General features: G+C 38.5%; 1 protein-coding gene across 2 annotated transcripts in view; it reads left to right on the top strand.

Moving 5' to 3' along the window:
* The window catches only part of LOC117026080 (nuclear body protein SP140-like protein), a 38661-nt gene that overhangs the window by 4678 nt on the left and 12610 nt on the right, over positions 1 to 21373 (top strand). For both annotated transcript variants that reach the window (XM_033112546.1, XM_033112545.1), the window contains exons 2-8: positions 6232 to 6394; positions 7511 to 7679; positions 9787 to 9870; positions 11195 to 11248; positions 13820 to 13969; positions 15788 to 15877; positions 17601 to 17654. In XM_033112546.1, coding sequence (XP_032968437.1) covers positions 6232 to 6394; positions 7511 to 7679; positions 9787 to 9870; positions 11195 to 11248; positions 13820 to 13969; positions 15788 to 15877; positions 17601 to 17654 — 764 coding nt within the window. The remainder of the gene's footprint in view (positions 1 to 6231; positions 6395 to 7510; positions 7680 to 9786; positions 9871 to 11194; positions 11249 to 13819; positions 13970 to 15787; positions 15878 to 17600; positions 17655 to 21373) is intronic.

The following is a 21373-nucleotide window of genomic DNA, read 5'->3' as shown; positions in this document are numbered from 1 at the left end:
TCTTTGAAGTCTCTACTTTTATATTCCAACTTCAGAGGCATCAAAACTTCTGTTAAGTTTCTTTGTCCTTCAGCCATAACCCTCTGCCTATACCAAGCCCATTTTATCAGCCTTTAGCTATGTCAGAATTGACATGTGTTCCCAGGGGACAAAGCGATTACATTTTGTAGTTAGATTATGACCCTCTTCAGGGCTTTCAACTCTGTCCCTTTATGTTCTATAGACCTCATCATAGTTATCATTGCCATTTCTGAATGGTAAGCCTGCAGATGATTCTGAGCTTTCCAGAGATTTTTGACATGGTTTCTCTAGCTTCTTGGCCTGGAAAACTTTACCAAGTGTCTTGATGGGGAATGTGACTGTATGTTGAGTCCCCTCGCCTGTAGCCCTGCATGACCATCACAAACTCTTCTGTCTTCCTTGATCCCAGCCCAGATTTGACCTTGACCAAGCCCAGATTCTCATTCTCTGCTCTGTGACTAGTCTTTTCATTTTCTTAAGGAGTCTTTTGAAGCACACATGATTAAATATTTTAAATTCTAAGTTATTGATTTTTTTAAAATTAAAATTTTTTAAATTTAAAATTTAGATTATGCTTTTGGTGTTACAGCTAGCTCCTTTTTGTCTAATCCAAAGTCACAAAGATTTTTTCCTACATAGTCTTCAAAAACTGTTATCATTTTCACTTTTCACGGGAACAGCTACATAATTTGTGGGATTCAGTAAAAAATGAAAGTGTTGGGAAGCCTTGTTCATAAATCATGAAGAATTTCAAAACGGTGACAGCAGAGCATTAAACCAAGCACAGGGCCTTGTGTGACCACATAGGACACATGCCCATGAAGCTGGCCTAGCCTCACATTTAAGTCTACAGTACATTTTTGCATTGATATTTTGTGTGATGTGAGGTAAAGGTATAAATTAATATTTGTACATGTGGATATCCAATTGTCCTAGCACCATTTATTGAAAAAATTAATTTTCCTCATTGAATTGCCTTGGCACCTTTGTTGAATTTTAATTAACCAAAAATATAAGGGTTTATTTCTGCACTCTCAATTCTTTTCCATTCATCCATATATGTATTTTTATGCCCGTACTATGTGTCACTTTTTCTTTTTTTATTAAAATATAGCTAACATACAATATAATATTAGGTTCAGATTACTGTAACTTCATATGTGTTGAAATCAGGAAGTATAAGTCCTCCAACTTTGTTTTTCTTTTTCCTGATTGTTTTGGCTTTTCTGGGTCCTTTGCATTTGCACATAAATGTTAGTATCAGTTTCTCAATTTCTGCAAAATGGACACTGGGGAAATGATAGGAATTGCATTAAATGTATTGATCCATTTAGGGAGAATTATCTTAAAATTATTGAGTCTTCCAATCTAAAAAAAAAATTAATGTCTCTATTTATTTAGATCTTTAATTTTTATGTGCAATATTTTTATAGTTTTCAGCATAAGTCTTCCATTCCATTGGTTTAATTTATTTCTAAAAATTTTAATCTTTGCCTACCTTTATTTTTAAATTTGAGAAGCCAACTTTTAAATTTCTAAGTTTCCTAGTTTATTGTTTTGTAAAAACAATATTAACTCATAAGCTATGTGGTAATAAATATACTTACTCTAAAGTCTTGTTCTATTGGCACTATTATTTCTATTTCCTCTGATCTCATCAAAAAATGGTGAAAGAAGGATCTGATGGGACCAGGGTAGAATCTTACACTCTTTACTAAGGCAATGTTAACAGCCTTGGATGTAGCATTACATGCCTTTCCCAACATTTCTTCCAAATATTACACATAAGATTTTTATTACTTTGACTTATATAAAAATAGAGTCATAATATATGAATCCAAAATTAATGTTTTTATCCATCTATAAAACTATGATCTTTCACCAAGTTACTAAAAATAAATAGCTACCATGTTTCCCCGAAAATAAGACCTAGCCATACAATCAGCTCTAATGCATCTTTTGGAGCAAAAATTAATATAAGACCCGGTCTTATTTTTATATAATATAAGACCGGGTAATATAATATAATGTAATATAATATAATATAATGTAATACCGGGTCTTATTTTAACATAAGACCAGGTATTTAGTATAATATAATATAATACCAGGTCTTATGTTAATGTTTGCTCCAAAAGATGCATTAGAGCTGATTGTCCGGCTAGGTCTTATTTTCGGGGAAACACGGTATATAATGTTCCAATAATGTGGATTTATCATAATCTATTCAACTATTCATCCAAATGGAAAATCAGGTTGCTTTTAGGTTTGGGGGTCATATTAAGTTATTATTATTGTTTTTTTCCACTACTAAAGACAATGCTTCAATAAATGCTTTTGTACTGATGAGTATCTAATCAACAAGTATTTATGGGCATGTTGTGTATATCAGGTACTCAAGAAAAATTAATAGACAAAATCTCTGTCCTAATTGCATATATATCTGGGGGAGGACAGTGACAATTATAAGATAATAAATACTAAATAAAATACATAAGTAATTAATTTGGTATGTTAGGGAGTAATAAGGGCATGGTAAAAAGTAATAGAGCTAGATTAGGAGGTAGGGGGTATATGAACAGAGTGGGGGGCTGTGGCTTTCATAGGTTGGTCAAAGTAGGTCTCATTGAGAAGGTGACATGGAAGAAGGACCTTAAGGCGATGAGGGTGTTAGTTCACCACATGGATATCTGGACAAAGAACACACTACACAGAGGAGACAGCCAGCACCAAGTTTCTAGGGCTGAAGTGTGCCTGGTGTGGTCAAGAAACAGCAGAGGCAGTTTGACCAGTGAGAAGTGAGCTAGGGGAGAGGAGAGAAGGGCTGGATTTTTTCGGACCCTTTAACACTGTAAGGACTTAGTTTTCCTCTGGGGGAAATAGGGAGGCCCTGAAAGTTCTGGAGCTCTAGTTTCTGTAAGATGCTTATCAATGTTTTTATTTCCATAGGATAGGTTCCAAAAGTGGGGCTGGCTGCTAGGCCAATAAATATGTAGTGCATCTTAAAATTTAGTAGATATGGCCAGATCTTTTCTGTAAGGCTATAGCAATTCACACTCACACCAGCAATGAATGTCTGTTTCTCTGAATCTTCTGCCGTGCTGCAGTGTCCCTTATGAAGTTGTGTTTGCCAATCTAATGGGCGAGCAATGGTTTCTCATTGATGTTTTAGTTTGGATGTATTCACATGGTTATTGGACATTTTAATTTTCCTTTCTCTAAGTGTCTGTTCAGGTCTGTTTTCTTTGGGATTATATCAGTAGGCTGGAGTCTTTGTATATCAGATATATTTACCCTTAGTCATGTGCTGACAATATTTTTCTACAATGTCTTTTAATATTTTAACTGCATTTTAAACATTTAAATCTATTAAATCTTCCTCTATGTACTTTCTTTTTATACTTTTCTTTGCTTGACTCGGATGTTTGTTCTTCTGGCATACAAATTTTTAAATTACTTTATCCAGTTTCAATGGGATTACTAGTCGAAAGTGCACCACACTTTTACAATAATTTCAGAAGGATTGACAGTTTTAAACTGCTATGTTTTCCTAATTGGGGACACCTTCTACATCTCCATTTATTTAGATCTTATTTAATTTTCTTCAATTAGACATTATAATTTCCTTCATATAGGTTCATACCTTTCAGTTGTTTATAAATATGTGTATGTGTATTTACTATTGTGTTTGAAGTATTATTTTATTTCTTTTCAATATATGTTGCTGCAAATAAAATGTGTTTTATGTATCCTTTTTTTTTTTTTTTACTCATGCTTCTTAGCAAATACTTTTTCTAGTTCTTAGGGATTTTAGTTATGTCTGTAGGGTTTCTCTGTACATAATCATCGACCACATAATGCTGTATCTTATTTTATATTTATACCAATGACTTCATTTTCTTATCCTATTGCATTAGCTAAAACGTATATGGTAGGCATCACTGTTTGTTTGTTTTTTTAATGACCTCATCATTTCAATAATTACTATAGTATTTGCTATTTTTTTGAAATTTTATATTCTGATAGCTTCCATCTATTTCATGTAATTTTTCTAAAAATAGCTGCGAGGTGTTTTCAAATTTCCTTTTAAAATTCTTTACCAATATAATTGTGTACTTTTTTCTGCTTTTGTTTATTGCTGTAATAAATTATATAAACAGGTTTTCTAATATTCAATATCTTTATTCAATCTCATTCCATTATTTCCCCTTTTCTTCTTCTTTTTCAAACTAGCCTCTAACTGCAAGTTCCATTTCACCTTTTACCCAACAGAGCGCTTTCTGTTTCATTTAATAAAAATCCGAGTGTTGTCTTTTCACATATAGACTGTTAAGCTTCTATTGTTTATAACGTTTTGATACTTCTATTGTGACCAAGATTATGATGATCCATATTCATACGCATTTCAAGGATATTCGAAAAAATTGTGTTCTCTATTTTTTGGACACAAGATTAGACATATCTTTCTTGCTAAATACAGAGCCTGTATATTTTTATCATTTTTACATATGCAAAGAGTCAAAAACTGGAGGTGAAGATTTTTCAATCTCTGACAACACGGATGATGAGCAAGAGAAGTCAGACACAGAAGCATATCTGATGTATTTTCCTTTTATGAAATCCAGTAACGGGCAACATTAACACCTGGTGACAAAAGGACAGCAATGTTTGCCACTGAAAGGCTGCCCGGAGGCAGGTGGTCAAGATGCAAGACGAGAGATGGAGGGTCCAAGGTCCTGTTCTTCATTTTTCAAATAACACGTCAGTTTTCAGCACCATGTGTCCCTCAATCTTCACTGTGTCTTCAAGATTCCCCAGGGCACACTGATTGCTTTCCTGGCCTAACGGCTGGGAGCAACCTTCCCCTACAATGGCAATTAATACTCCTCTGACCAATTTTTTGGTCCTACAGATTTTAGTTGAAATCTCTCATTTACTCATTGCCTCTCTATCATTCTCTTGGTTGTTGTGAACTTAATTTCTATATTATCATTTTAATGGAGTCTTTAATAAGAGAGAAAATAAATGCTTCTCTTCAACCTCTTATCTTTAATCAGAAACTTGTTTTTTGTTTGTTTTTTTCCTACAGAATTTGACACAATAATGTGACATTATTATTCCCTGTTGCATATTGGGTACTGGGAAGTGCCAATGATTCTCTTCTGGTTTGAAACAAGAAAGCTTATACATTTGCATAACATTTCGGAATATATGATGTGTATTAAAACATTGTCAGAGAAACAGAATGATCAACTATCATTATAGACTCTAGTTAACAATTACTATCACAGGAAACAGAAGCCATTTCTGAAATTCAGATGCCTAAAAAGATTCACTATATAATACAATACCACAGACAGATTTATACTGACATAAAGCAGAAGTCCCAGGAGAAATGACTGATATTCGTGTGAAATTTCAATTTATACCTACAATATCCTTATTAAACCACATCGTATCATTTATGAACTAGTTTTATTATGCAGAATGGTATTTTTCTCAACTGCTGTAGGTCAGAGGACACCTTGTATTTTTCATTCTGAGATTTCTTTTCTCTTAGTTTTTAATGAAGATGAATTTTTAAGGTTGGATTCTGTTGTTATTCCATTGTATCTTATTCCTCTGTGGATGACCTGTTTACTCCAGCTCTCTTTTGTCCAAATTTAAACAAAAATTTTCTATTTTTTAATTCTCGTCTCCCTATCTCTTCTTCTTCGACAACCATTGGCTTCTTTTCTGTATCTACAGGACTGTTTCTGTTTTGTTTATTCATTTATTTATTTATTTTTATTCCACATTAAGTGAGATCTATTTATCAGTATTTGTCTTTCTCTATCTGACTGATTTCACTTAGCATAATAACCTCTAGGTCCATTCATGTTTTCTCAATAGCAAGATTTCATTCTTTTTTATTGCTAAATAATATTCCATTGTGTGTGTGTATGTGTGTATCATATATATATCATATATGACATAGTATATATATCACATCTCATAAGACATTTTCAATCTTATGTCTGTCTTCCTTATGCTCCATGCTTCCTTCTATTATTTTTTCTTTATTGCTTCAATTCCATTCATTCTATTTGCTCAGGACCACTTATTTTATATTTGTTGGTTCTTCAAGTCTATCACATATAAAGTGTTACAGCCTCCATATGCATCTCAAGATCTTGATGACCATTTTATCATGGTACCCTTTCTCCCTAGGATATCTGCAGAAGACCAGAATATAGACGAGAGGTTTATCTGTAAGACTGTACTTGAGCACTTCAAAAAATGTAAGGTGGAGATTTCAGATGCAATAAAAACAACATTTCCTTTCCTTGAACTTCTCCGTGACCATGGATTTATCTCCAATAAAATATATGAAGTAAGTGAGGTTTAATATGTCACAATCTGATAAACCAGCCCCGAATTTAGTTATGCTTACATATTCTGCAATCAAAGTAGGGTTACATATAGCCGACTGAGGAGTCTCCTACGTTGGGGACCTTCTCCGGTATTGTTATAAGTGTTCCTATAAGGTAAAAAGGGAGAGAAGGAGCAGGCATCACTGGAGATAGTCCTGCTCCTAATTGAAGGAACAGTGCTCCATGGTGCCCCGTGGAGTTGGGGTGAATCGCACTGGAGATAGGATGGATCTTAAGTGGGTGTGCTCCGTAGATGTATAATACCTTGTAGGAATGCATCCAATGTAGCATAAACTAAGAATTAAAAGTTATTTTAATGAATGGATGAATAAATTGAATTGATTTAGTGAAATAATAATTGACACAGCACTTCATTTGAATGGACAGCGATTTAAATACTTAGGTCTGCGAACATTAAAACCCACAGAGAACTAATGTTTTGTTAAGACAAATTTGGAAGTAGATGCTTGCTCTCCTTCTCCAACAGTTTTCAGTTTCCTTTTCTTTTTTTCCTTAACTTTTGATATTTCTAGAATCTTGGGATTTAGGTTAGTTTTAGCAAAAAACAGGTGCAGAAATAGAGATGCAAAATTTCTCTTTCCATAGGAAGATGCTTTCTCTGTGGCAAAACTCACAGTAAGAAGAAAGTCGTCACCTGGTTTCCCTGAGCTCTTCCAGGCCCAGTCAGTCCTGAAGAAGGACTGACTTGGTTTGTCCAGTCAGTAGAATAGCTGTTCATCACCTACCTGCTAAGTCTATTTCTAATATATTTTGCCAGGTTCTGAAAGGGCTACACATTACTAAATTTGAACCCATTTTTATTCTTCAAAATTGTTCTTTCTTCCTTCTAATGTAAATGAGGGTATGGCGATCAGATTCACAAATAGGCATTTTTAAGGAGGAAAGATTTACTTATTTCACTTAGTAGCCATACAAACACATAGACATTTTAAACATTACTTGACAAGATAACAATGCAGGAAAATTTTAATACGTTATCAGTAAAATCCCTTTCTAGAGCTCTTCTGTAATTTGGAAATCTGTGTTTATATTTTCTTCCTTCAATGTTTTTTAAGGATTGTGAAGATTCTTCTAGAAACCAAGTCCCTGTACAGAGAGTGGTGTACAGTGTTCTCTGTGAACTAGAAAAGACATTTGACCTGCCACTTTTGGAAGTATTGTTCAGCAATGTCATCAGGAGGACCTATCCTGGTTTAAACAATGTCTATGAGAGCTTCAGAAATGGTAATTAGGTTTATTATCTACCTTTTAATGTCCAGGGTCAACTTTTTCGACACGTACATATTGAGCTTCTACCACGTGTCTCACATGGGGATATGCAGTGGGGATACAGCAGTTAAGAAAACACACATATCCTGAGCCCTCTCGAAGCTTATGATACGACGGCTATCCGCGCAACACCCACCCAGAGTTCTGCTTAACTAGACATTTAGACTCACAGGTCAACCAGACCCACAGTGGCATCACATTTACTTAGAAGGACAAATGACAGGACATGCAGCCTCCCAGTAAGGCAGCATCAGTTGCTCCTCCTCTGTGGGCCCCCTTGCAGCGATCCACACAGCAGTCCACCAAGTTGACTCTCACCATCCTTGAGTGACAGCTTAGCTGTGGGTGCAGGACCCACCCTGGCTTAGCAGCACCACACCCACGGGAGTCAAAGTCTCATGTAACAACTCTGTAGTCATAAGTTCCAGGAGCCCCACGAGGGACAGCCAAGTTACAAGCGTCACCCCACTGAAGGAAGACCAAAAGTGGCTGATAGTCCACACACAGTTCCTCCCAGGCCACACGCAAGTTACCTACCTACAGTCACAGGTCACTTTTCACCCTAAAGCCAGTGTTGGCCTAGAAACACCACGGAGAGGCCACCGTTAACTGGTTTACAGAGCAATGGGCAAGAAAGTTAACCCCAGGTCAAATTTGCTCTTAAAGAAGGAGACATGATTTTATTAAATCGCTCTCTACAACCGGATGATAAATAATCCAATATCACAAAACCAGTTGCTCTGCCAGAGATGATTTATGATACTGTACAAAACTATAGGTTTAATTCTCCACCTTTTTCCTGAGAAGGCACGGTTTTGTACTTTTTAATTGGTACTTGGTAAAGAATATGTTTCTCAATAATTTTTTTTACTTGCTTAGAATACTTTTTATTTCAGCAATTTAATATCAACCAGGATCTCCAATAAAGATGGAAAATTCACACATACACACACACAAATGATTATGTGAACTGAGGAGGGCAGATGCTACGGGCAAAGGCATAGAGTGTGAAAGGGTCCATTGTGTCTGCAAAACAAGGACAATTAGATTTTTCTCAATCAGAGACTGATAAGCACACCTTGGGAGTTGATTCAAAAGGGATAAATTTGAAGTAGATTTTGGAAGGTCTGGCACCTAAAGCTAAGGAATTCCAAGTTTACTTACTGGACATTAAAGAGATACTACAGGTTTACTGCCCCAGAAGATGCATTGCCATCAGCACTGAACAACGTGAACGCACTACCAGTCAAGTCTCCATCTCCCTGGACTCTCCCCAGATACCCATCCCCAGGCTTCTTGGTTTACTTCTTTTCTCTCTACATTTGCTGAGTCACCATTATGCAGGGGCCCTGGGCTGGTGCCCTGCCTGCTGTCTCTGGCAGCCTCCTGGGTCCCTGGTCCAGGCATCTCTGGACGTCCCCCAGCACCTCCTGCTTTCAGCTTTAGAGTGTCCTTCCTTTTTACCTGGGATCTGGACCCCCAGGAGGTCTGTCTAGTTCCTCTGGTTTGTCCTCTGATGTCCCTTTGGGAAGCGCTCACTCTCCGTGACCCAACTAACTCCAGCCCTCCTCGTGTCCAGCCCCATATGTAAAGCTGTTGGGCTTCCTCTTTTATACACGCGGACTCTCTAGGATTCTAGTCTTTCTACCTGTGTTTCTTCTTAACAGTTTGAAAACTGTTCAAACTGTTCAAACCTAACACAAGAAAATCCCTGTGTTTCTTCCTAACAGTTTGAACATGTCAGGAAACACATTTCACTTGCAGTGTTTATTTTGACATCTGCATTTTACATGAATTTACATGAGTAACAAGCTCACGATATTTCCATGACTCCTTTATCCTGACATTTGAGTGGCTCCCCCTGTGTGGGAGACATAAAGGCTCCCTTGTTGGGGGTTCTCCTTTCTGTCCCAGGGATGAGGGAGAATCTTTACCATGAGGATTGGGACCCACTAAGCCCTGAGCGACCCAAGGGCTGAAAATTCCTAAATGTGTAAATTTGAGATGTTGTCTGTGGTCTCTAATGAAGACCTTTAATTGTTTTCTCTCTCCCTCTGTTCAGTGATCAAAGAGAAAATTTTTCACCAAGCAAGTGACAGAGTTGAGAGTGTGGACGGCCGTAATATCCAGCTAAAGCTTGAACCAGGTGATTGCGACCAGATAAAAACCGATTCTCATCTGATAAGAGGAAAGGAGAAAGGGAGGTGGGGTCCTGTCCTGAGTGGAGATGGGGGGTCAGGGAAGAAACACTGAGGCGCATGGAGAAGGCAGGGAGGGGTGTTCGTATCAGCCTGTGACCAGAGGCCGATCCTGCAGGAGTGGCTGTGACAAGCCACTGTTGAGCCAATGACCAATTCAACAAAACAGAAACCCAGGTGTCAGTCAGGAAACCAGACTTAAAGAGAATGATGACCTGGAAGTAATTGTGATTTACAAGGGCCCTTAGGAGAAGATCAGCATGAAACTGTGACGGGCTAAGAACTATGGGCCCAAGGTCAACTCAAAGAGGAGACCCTTGATGATCATGGAAGAAGGAACTGATTTAAATGTGGGGGATGATGTGCAAGAGCAGGAATGTTTAAGGAGACAGGCAGTCGTCTAGAGATAGATGACAGGAAGCTGTAGAGATGTGGGAAGAGGATGTGGGTACTTTGTGAAAAGGAAGAAAGGGAAATGAAAGACAAGGAAAAGGGGTTAAAAAAAAAGCACAATAAAAACAACAGTGTTATTAAGTGCTCACTTATTGAACATTCACACTGGCAGTTGTGGTTTTAGTGCTCACAGCTGCCATTAGAGGTTAGTATTACTTAAGAGCCCATTTTGCAGATAAGGAAACTGAAATCAGAGAGACCAGGCGTGTGGGTCAAATGAGCAGGGATGGACCCAGGCATTCTGAACCCAGAGCCTGTGTTCTTAACCCTGGACACACCCAGGTAATCTCATGGAAAAGACAGAAACATGAGACCAGAAGAGGGAAACATATGCAGAGAGAGAGAGAGATACAGAAAGAATACCAGGAGCCGGAGGAAGTGGAGGAGCATCAGACACTGAAGCTCAGGGAAAGGCCAGCAAGAGAGAGTGAACAGGTGCAGAGGGCGGGTGTGGTGTGAGGGTGGGGAGCGAGGCACCAGGACTTTGTAGGAAGTAAGGTAAGGCCACTTACCTTATCAGCGGCAGCTCTGGGGACAGAGGCAGGTTTGCTATGGCCGTGGGCGACAAGAAAAGCCATCGCCAGTTATCTGGTAGCTTTTGGAGGACACACAGTGAGATGGCCTGGCTGATGTCCTCTCAGCCAGGGGTGCAGGTGATGGCGAGAGTCGTGTGGGTTCTTCCAGGTCCAGATGAGCTCTATATTGATACCAGGAGGGGGTTTTTAAGTTCTACTTTATAAAAATTAAAAAGGGATTAGGGGAGAATGGCACAGCACATACTTCAATTTCTGAAAAAAACTTCTAATTTCTGTCCCCTAGGAACTGTTGAAAACTCCCTCTCCTGGATGTACACAAACACCTGGAATGACAATGGTCTGTTTCTGTTGACTGTTCCTTGATCCTTTGCTGTTCTTGTCCCATTTTCTGGGCGTGAGAGTGGGGGTGGGAGGTGTTGCTTCTATATAGTCCTGGTTGCCCAGGATTGTCCATCCTTGCATCCTCGATTTCTCCAAGGATTTAGGTAACAGAGTCTTTATTCTCTTGGTTGCCTGAGATGTCTGCTCTGTCCATAGTCCTTAAACACACTTGCAGCCAGTTCCTCATGGCTCTGGGCCAGGACGTTTTTGTCTGTGCTCCAGGCTTCAGAGTTTTCCACCTCCATCCTGCTGGAATCCAGCCACGGCCTCTGTGCTTTGAGGTCACATCCAGCAGTGGGTGGGCAGCGCTGCAGTGAGAGAGATGAGGGAGGGGAGGGGAGTGTGTTCCTCCTGGGCCAGGGTCCCTCCCCTGTTGGGTCCCTCACAGAGGACCTTGCACACCGTCTGCCTCCCGAGCAAACCCTCTCCCATCAACCCTGGGGCAGCAGGCCAGGAGCTGCCTGCCGAACACCAGACAATGCTCTGAAAAAGCACCGGTACTTTAACAACCACTAACCACTGCTTATACCCTTGACTTTCCTTTAATCTATAACCCTCAATAATGTTATTAAACTAATTAAAATATTATAAATTTAAGACATTAGGTATAATGATTTAATTTTCTGATCAGTCACAATATGCCTTGTAATGATACAGGCAATATTTCATTTAATCTTCTCAAATGCCTTAAAATGATGGTCTATCATCCACGTTTTTCAGAGGACAAAGAATCAGCTTAGAGAGTTGGATATTTGTGTAAATTTACACCCCTTGACTAGGAATTGGACTCTACTATGATGCGGTGTCAGAGCAGGAGGACTGGTGACCAACCACCTGGCTTCACTCTGCCCTGTGATCTTGGGGACGTGACTGCCCCTCTTTGACCCCCAGTTTCATCATCTGTAAAATGGATGTGATAATAGTACCCACCTCAGAGGGTGATGGATTTTAAACAAGTTGTGTCGCGTCAAGCATTCACTCTCATGCCTGGTACTTCCTCAGTGTTCCATGCATTTATTAATATTGATGTATTTAATAATCATTATTATTTGTATCTGGTGCCACAGGCTAAGCCATTAACCACTATAGTAAACTGGGGATTTTCTCTGCTCACATATGTACTTTGTGGATTCAATTATCTCCCCGGCCATGGAGCGATGAGAAAAGCAATATCAGCCCCAATCCCAGGAAGATAAAGTGAGGGCCCCGGGTCCCCATCCTTAGAGCACACTGTAATGAACTTCATGTCTTTATTCCATGACTCTCGTTTGGAAATGAGGGACATGGAAGAGTCTCAGGGAACTTCGGGCACCGTGGAAAGTCCCCACTATGTAGCTTCCAGTGGGATGTGTTGTTTAAGAAAGAATGTTCTAAACTAGTAATACATTTTATAAAAGAAATAACTTTCAGAGTGATTTTTGAAAGCATAGTTATACTTTTATAAATCACATTTATGCAGAAAGTTAAAATTTCAGAATGTAAAATATACAACATGAATCAATCCAAATTCTTAGCTGTGCATGTACCAGGGCAGCTTGTGGGAACAGGAAAGTTTTAGTGGAAGGAATTGTGACTAGTAATGAGCAGAAGAGAAGAATTTCGTGTGTGTGTGTGTGTGTGTGTGTGTGTGACGTGAGGGAAGGAGGAAGCAAGAACATTATAACCCAAATGATGCACACCAACCCGCCGGTAAGTGTGTCCAAGAGTCTGACCCAGCGACATGCGCAGACGAGAGAAGGGCTGTGTCTCATGCCCACCGCCCCAAGAGGAGGCTCCGAAGAACTGTGAATGTGGCACAAGGCACGCATCAGGGCCCATGTTCTATATTAATATTCTGAGAATTATTTTTAAATCATACTTTACATAAATTGCTATATTTTAAAAAAATAGCACTAAATGAAAAAATCGAAATGCACTGAAAAAGTATTTATCCGTTCATACACTATTGAGGTTGGTGGGATTGAGTGGGATGGGTTGTTGGAATCATAGTGAGCAGAGGGGGTTGCCATGGGGAAGGGGCTGTGCTGGTCCTGGATGGTTTGCGCCGGGATTCATTCCTTATCGTTTCCTGCTCTGCTTTGCCTTCTCTCTCTGACCACTGGCCCCTGCAGACTTGCTGGCCAGCTCTTGCTCGCTGGCTTCCTGCTGGGTTCCAAACATGGGCAACACTAGCAAGAGAATAAGGAGTGGGAGCCAGGGAGAACCCGGGTATTTTCCCACCGTTGCCTCAGACAACAATTCTGGCAGCAGCTGCATCTCCCTCATGACTCTACTTTTCACAAAGCAGGTCAGACATGGTCCAGCTTCTACCCATCCGGTGACCCTGGCCTTTGGGCTCACCCATTATCCCTCCCATGGCTTTCTGATGACTATTCTTCCATTTTGACTTCTCAGTTCTTCACATCTGTGTAACCAACCCCTTCGATTCAATTCCCTCTACTGTAATAGCTTGGAGAGGTTTATTTGTTACTGTTGGATCCTGAGTGATACAGGGGTCAAATTAAATATGAATCAAAATGTGTTTTAGATACAACCCCATCTGAAAACGCACTCTCAGAGCACCTCTGTGAAACAGAGCAGATGAACTCAAGGATAAAAGACACAACCAGTGACAACAATGATGCACTAGAAAGTCAACAAGCAGGTGAACAACGTGCCCAAGACTCTGAGCCAGCAGGTAAGGCTGAGTGACTGGGTTTGATGAGTGTGGAGGAGAACAGGCAATTACAGGGACTCGAAGTGGTGAACAAAATTACAGGGGAAGATCATTGGTGACATGAAGAAAACACTGGGGGTGCCAATAAAATGGATACATGTGGACACTTTGGTCAACATTGCTCAAGCAGTAGTTCGCCATAATCAGATGCTGGATGCTGATGGTAACCACTCTGAGCACCTTTTGTAATTGCAGAAGTCAAATGTGACTTGTATTCATCTTTTGTTATAGGCATATATTAATACAGTTTTTTTCTTTCTTAAAATGTGTATACACTCTTTTGGCACCCTCTGTATAAAGGGACAAAATTATCTAGAAGAGGCATTTCCAGGTCACAATAATAATTAAGAAACAGGGATAGAATAGAAGAGACTGGGAAACATAACAGAATAGATAAACTGAAATATTACATAGAGGACAGCAGGGCCAGGTCTAGGATGAGGTAAGGGAGACCCTAGAGCACAGTTAAGGAGACCCTCGCTCTCAGCACTTTTTGTGTCCTAGACACCTCCTTTGCTTCACTCTAGACCCTGCTGGGCCGTAGAAACAGTAATAAAAAGTGTAGAGAAAGTGAGTATGAAGAGAGAATGAGATACAGAGGGAAATGAATACCAATAAACAAACAAAGAAACGAAAATGGGTGGAGGCACAATGAAAGCTATGTAGAAAATGAATAAAGGGCAATGAACGAAAAATTGGAAAGAATGGACCAGGTAAAGAGAGAGCATACAACTCATTGTCCGATTTGAGGAGACCGCAGCCAGGAAAAAGGCACAAAGTGCTGTACCTAATACCACAGAGAAGGTAAGGTGTCCACAATGATTAAAATGGCCCTGGAACCCTCTCAGATAAAAATAGACCTCTCCTCACACAAATAAAAGCAAAAACCCCAGAGTTATGAGAGGCATAAAGGGAGGGGCAGAGCTGAGCAGCTGGCAAGGATGGGGTGGGGGTAAGCTGTCTCTTGCAGAGGCATTACAGGGACAAGGGCTTGTTAATGGCAGTGAGGGGTGCCCACTCCTTTTTAAGAAGGCCAGAATAAAAAAAGAATAAAAATTCTTCGTTCATTACAATTTAGTCCAGGAACGGAGCTACCAAACCATGGAAAGCAAGTCAATTCTTGTTCTGTATATCTGGTAGGTATAAAGAAGGAAAAGACATGTCTTTTAACCCAAAAGTTGAACGGCAAGCCCAAGCAAAGACTGACTATAACAAGGCGTCTGACATAATAAGGAAGGCTGACAGAAAGAAAGTATAATGGGAATCACGGTACCAGGCAAATGTGTGGGACATGTCATCAGGGCCCATGGAGGCAGCCCAGGGGGCCTTGGTTAGAGGCAGGAAGGGGAGGGGACCAGCGCCTCGTGCAGTGGGTTTAATTCACGTGGAGACTAAAATGGAGAGCCAGAAAGGAGCCCAGCACTATGAGCCGGGGCACCAGAACTGGTGTCAGTAGAAAAAAAGAGACGGAAATGGTCCTTAAACATTGTTGTCATCACAAGCTCATCTGACATGTTAGTGGTCATAGAATATGTCAGACTATTGAGAACAATTAATTGTTTTCTCCCTTTACTAGGGGTAAAATATCTCAGCCCCAGACTCTGGGGACAGTGAAGAATAAATTATTGACCTAGAAGACACATGCATACAAAAGGCAGATCGTGGAGGTCTGAGAAAATGACAGTCTTGCCTTTGGTTTTCACAGCTTCCCTAGTATTTTCTCTGTTAATGCCTTTGTCATACACTGTGACCTTCAAGGGACACTTGCTTCTTCTGCAGAGAGAAGACATGAAGACTCTTTACAGTCCAGTGTGAAGGAGAACCCAGGAGCCGGGAGCTCTAGCCTGAGAAGTGATCCTGATGAGAAGAGTAAGGACGGCCAGCACTGGGTCCAGGACATCAGGAGCCTCAGTTCAGAGCTCCTGTTTCTCTGAGCACACACCACACCTGGGAGCCCATTGTCGGCATTGATCTCATGTGGCCATTTTGAAAACTGCAAAGAAAGAAATCATTATGAATTCAGGCTTGACAAGATGGCCCCAGTTGAATGGCAGTGCCGTCTTAGTACATGTTCTCAGACGTATTATCCCTGGAAGTATTAGATTATAGAGTAATGTCCATCCCTACTCACCACCTATTTTGTAGAGAGCAGAGAAAGTGAGATAGTCACCAATTGTTCAGTTTTTTCACAAACTTGTTCAAAACTCAAAAACTCTTGTCCTGCAGTCTATTGAAAGAAGGAAAAGCTTCTAGTTATTACCATCAAATTTAATTTATAACTTTTGACACGTGACCTCCAACATATTGGCCTATATCATGATATTTGAAAATATCTTTGAAAAAAGAAAAAATATCCTTTTACATTTACAACAATCTAAAAGGTAGGCCAGATGCTGTAGTTACCCCCATTCCACATAGGAGAAATTCCTTCATGAAAACTTTTAAGGATCTTTTACATATTACACATGGAAAATTACCAGAAGAGGCAGAATGAACAGCCTGGACCCTTAGCAAACATCCATAATTCTTTATTCAAAACCTCTGAAGCCAGATGTAAAATAATAATGTTTTATTGTTTTAGAAAGACACTGTGGTTTACATCCTATATGTTACAAACACCCAACAGGGTCTGGGGAAGAATTCCAATCTTACATATACAATATTAATGTTTTTGCGGCAAATTGTGGGAATTCACAAGTGTGATAAATAAAGATTTTATGGGACTCATGGCAGCTCAAGTGCAGATTCACTGCCAAATTAGTTAGCTGCAAACCAAGAAAAAATGTTGGTTTTCAAAACTTCTTTGATTTTTGTATATGGGCGAAAAAATTGTGGATTTTTGCTCCATTTCGTAGTGATCTCTTTCCTTTAGATGGGAAGAGACAGAAATAATCATCATCTCATCTTTATGTTCCAAATTCTTCTACAATGTGAGGAGTCATAAAATTTAACTCTTTTAGTTATAGGTTACTGGCTGTGTGTTCCTTTACTTCCATATACTGTGGACACCGAAAACAAATCTTTTTAGGGAACAGGCAATTAGAAAAGAGTTAAAAGCAGTAAAAACTTTTGATGTAACAAATATCTTTCTTTGTTAGTAAAGTTTGATTCAAATATTTTTGTTTTTTCCTGAAGATAAAAAAATTAATTTATTGAGATTTTAGATGATGTACATTAAACATTTTGAAGTAAGTGGGCTGGGCTAATTGGTATGAAAGTTTAATGGCTCAAGTGCAGTACAAGTTTATTTTTTACACAAATAAAAGGATAAATTAGTTCCGCTGTTCCACACAATCATTGAGGACACAGCAGAGGGGTCTCTGACGTCTCACAAAAATCTTAAGACCTAAACAGGATACAATACCTATTCCTATCCCTGACTGAACTGAAGTACAGAGATATTTAAGAGTATTTTTCAAAGTGCTATTGAGAAATAAAGAAGACTCAGGGCCCATCCTGGGCTCCTACTTCTCAATTTAGTAGGTTTTCAGAAGAAATAAATCAAACATCTCTATTAAACTCAAGCCATCCTAAGATTTGTAACTTTTATTTATTCATTTCTGTTTTGTCACCACCACCTATTATTTTCTAGATACTATGAATCTTGGAAACAATTCTACTTTGGGAAAAGCCAAGAGGAAAAGAGGTAAGAATGATTTTACTTGCTTTTGATGTTAGAAGTGAGTTTTCTCATGCCGGAGTTTCATCATTATTATTATTTACAATATTGTGGTAGGCAGAATGATGCCTCCCAATGATGTCCATGTACTAATCCCTGGAACCTATAATCTGTTCTCTTACGTGGGAAAAAGACTTTCTGATATAATTAAACAAGGGACCTTGAGATGGGGGAGATTGTCCTGGATTACCTGGATGGGCCCAATATACTCCCATAGGCCTTAAAGTGGAGAACCTTCTTGTCCGTAGAGAGAGGGAGAAGTGACTATGGAAGAATGGTCAGAGAGATGCAATATTGCTAGCTTTGAAGAAGTAAGAAGGGACTAGGGAATGTGGGTGACCTTAAGAAATAAGAAAATCAAGGAAACAGATTGTCTCCTATATCCTCCAGAAAGGAATGAAAGTCTACTAAAAACTTGATTTTAGCCAATGAGGGCTATGTCAGAATTCTAACTGACATTCATTGTAAGATAACAAATTTGTGTTGTTTTAAGCCACTATTTGTAGTAAATTGTGATGGCAGAAATATAGGACTACTACAGACTTTGGTTCTTGGAAGTGGGTTATGGCTCTAACACATTTCTAAAATGTGGCAGTGGCTTTGGGCAGTGGGTGGAGGCTTGAAGAATTGTAAGTAGAATGATAGAAAAAGCCTAGATTGCCTTGAGCAGTTTGTTTGTAGAAATGTGGATGCTAAAGATTGTTAGTGAGGACTCAGAAGGAGGTGAAGAGCATGGGGCAGAAAACCTGTATTATCTCAGAGAATCCGTAAATCATCCTGAACAGATGTCAGTATAAATATGGAGGTTAAAAGCCTGATGAGTGAGGAGGACTCAGAAGGAAATAAGGAACATGTTTTTGGAAACTGCATTCATTCGGGTCACCTTTTTTGTTCTTCAACAAAGTTCTATAGTTTTCATTATATAGATCATGCATGCTTTTACTTTTCTTGTCAGCTTTGCTGAGATACAATTTATATACAATATAATTCATCACCTTACAATTTTAATTGGATATGTTTAATTGGATATGTTTATAGTCATGTAAATACTATCATGATCATGACATAGAACGTCATTCCCCAAAGTCCACTTGTGTTGCTCTTTGCATTCTCTGGCTCTTGACAACAGCTGATCTGTTTCTGTCACTATAGTTTTTCTTTCTGGAATTTCATATAAATGAGTTCATACACTATGTAGTTAATTTATGTCTGTTCCCTTTCACTTAGCATAATGCTTTTGAGACACATCCACATTGTTGTGTGTATCAGTAGTTACTCCATTTTTATTACCGAGAAGTATTACCTTGTCTACAGGGTAATTGCTTATCTATTAACAATAGCTCTATTGATAGGCATTGAGCTATTTCCAGTTTGGCGTTATTACAAAATAAGCTACTAGGAGCATGTTCACACAAATGTTTGGGTGGACATATGTTTTAGTTTTTCTTGGATAAATCCTACAAGTAGTAGGGCGATATGAGCATAAGTGCACATTCAACACTTTGTGAATCTTCCAAAGTGTTTTCCAAAGTGGTTACACCATTTGACATTCCCACCAGCAACATATGAAGTTTGCATTGCTTCACATACTCACCAGTACTTGCTACCGTTAGTTTATTTTTTTATTTTAGTCATTCTTAGTGGTTGTGTAATGTTTTTTCCTTGTAGTTTTAATTTGCATTTCCCTATGACTAATAGTGCTCAGCATCTTTTCATGTACTTACTTGCCATCAATAGATCTCATTCGGTGAAGTGTATTATCATCTTTTGCCCTCATCTGTTTGGATTATCTCTTCATTTCTTTAGGTAAAAGGGTTATTTATATACTCTGGATTCAAGTCCTTTGTTGGTTGTCTTATAGTCTGTGGCTTACCTTTTCATTTTCTTGGTTCAATTTGTTGATGAGCAAAATTTTTCAATGTTAATGAAGTCTAACCATTTTTTTCTTTTATAATCTGTGATTTTGGGTTTCTGTTTAAGAAATCTTAGTCTGATTCAAGATCCTATGTGTTCTTCACGAAGTTTTATGGTTTAGCTCTTACATGTAGATCCATGATCCAGTTTAATTTTTGCATATGACATTAGCTAAGGTTTGTTTTCTTTTGGCGTATGGATATCTAATTGTTCCAGCATCGTGTATTGAAGACTATCATTTCTATACTGAATTAATTGCTTTGACTTTTTTTTTTTTGAATGTCAGTTGGCCATAGGAATTTGGGTGTATTTCTGGACTTCTTTTGTTGTTCTACTTATCTATATGTCCATCTTATGTCAGTAGTATGCCATCTTGATTACTCTAGCTTTACAATAAGTCTGGAAATCAGGTAGTAAGACCTACAATTTTGTTTCTCCTTTTCCAAATAGTTTTGGCTATGTTAGGCCCTGTGCATTTTGAAGCTTCCTCTACCTTTCAGTTTAGCCACTTTCAAGATCACATCGTTGTCCAAGGTGCCTGCTGAGCTTCAGTCACATGTCTGTGTTCTAGGCTACCCAAAGGAGAAATGGTGAAAAGCAAAAGATATCTTCCTGAAGAGGTCTATCCCTTTTGTGTGATGCTTTCCTAGAGGTCGCTTCTTCCCGTAATATTCTGCTTTCACCTCACTCTTCAAATCTTAACCTGGTGGTCTTGCCAGCTCTAAGGGAAATTATGAACTACAGTATTTTGTCTGCACTGTGACGTTTCCCTGAATCCAGATATTCTGTTAGTAAATTAAGAATTAAAAATTATGTTTGGAACACAATATAAAGCCTTGACTTCATTAATTCTTTAAAATTTGATGAAAGTCCCTTTGGAACCTAATCTGTGATCAGTATTTGTAAATGTTCTATGTCACTTTAAAATAATGTACATTTCAACTATTTGTTGGACTCTGGCTTCTTCCATATACACCCTCTTTTACAAGCACAACTTTGTTGTTTAAATCTATTGGTCCATAGCAAATTAGGTTGTATTTGTTCCATCAGGTTTGTATAGAGATGTGTTAAATGCCACATGGTTGTGTATTTGCCAATCCCTCCTTTTACTGTTGTTTTATTTTAAATAGTTGGAGGCTGTTCATGACTGTTATAACTTAGCGTATTTCTTCTTTTATAGTTACAGAGTGTTCCTCTTTATTCTTATTAATGCTTTTTGCTTTCAAATCTCTTTTGCGAGTTACTAATATTGTTACACTATCTTTTCTGTTTTATGTTTTTTACTCCTTTTTCATTAAGCCCTCCTATGCAGCTTTGTTTTATGTCTCTTGTAATGACACTTAGCTTTTTGTAATCTTCTCTGATAATCCTAATCTTTTAATAGTTAAATTTCATTGGTTACTTTTATCACGATTCCCGATATATGTGGACCTTTATATTCCATTTTATTGCTAAACATTCTTTTTGTGGGTTTTTGTGTCTCTTTCCTGCTTTCTGATCAATTGAGATGGAATTCTATATTCTACCTTTTTTCTCTGCTGGTTTGGAAATTGGAGATAAATTTCTGTAATCTCTTTAACCATGCCCTAATCTCAAAAAATGACAAGGATTTTAGTATGAATTCCCTCAAATTGAACATCCTATCTCTATCATTAAGCTATTGCTGTTTAACATTTTGTTTATTTTCGTGTAATTGTAAATTTTTAAATTATTATCATTTTGCAGTCAATATTTACTGAAACGAGTTTTTCATCATTTTATGATCTGATCAT

The sequence above is a fragment of the Rhinolophus ferrumequinum genome, chromosome 8 (genome assembly GCF_004115265.2).
Source record: "Rhinolophus ferrumequinum isolate MPI-CBG mRhiFer1 chromosome 8, mRhiFer1_v1.p, whole genome shotgun sequence".
In the NCBI taxonomy this organism is placed as follows: Eukaryota; Metazoa; Chordata; class Mammalia; order Chiroptera; family Rhinolophidae; genus Rhinolophus; species Rhinolophus ferrumequinum.
This window is presented reverse-complemented; position numbering and strand designations above follow the sequence as displayed.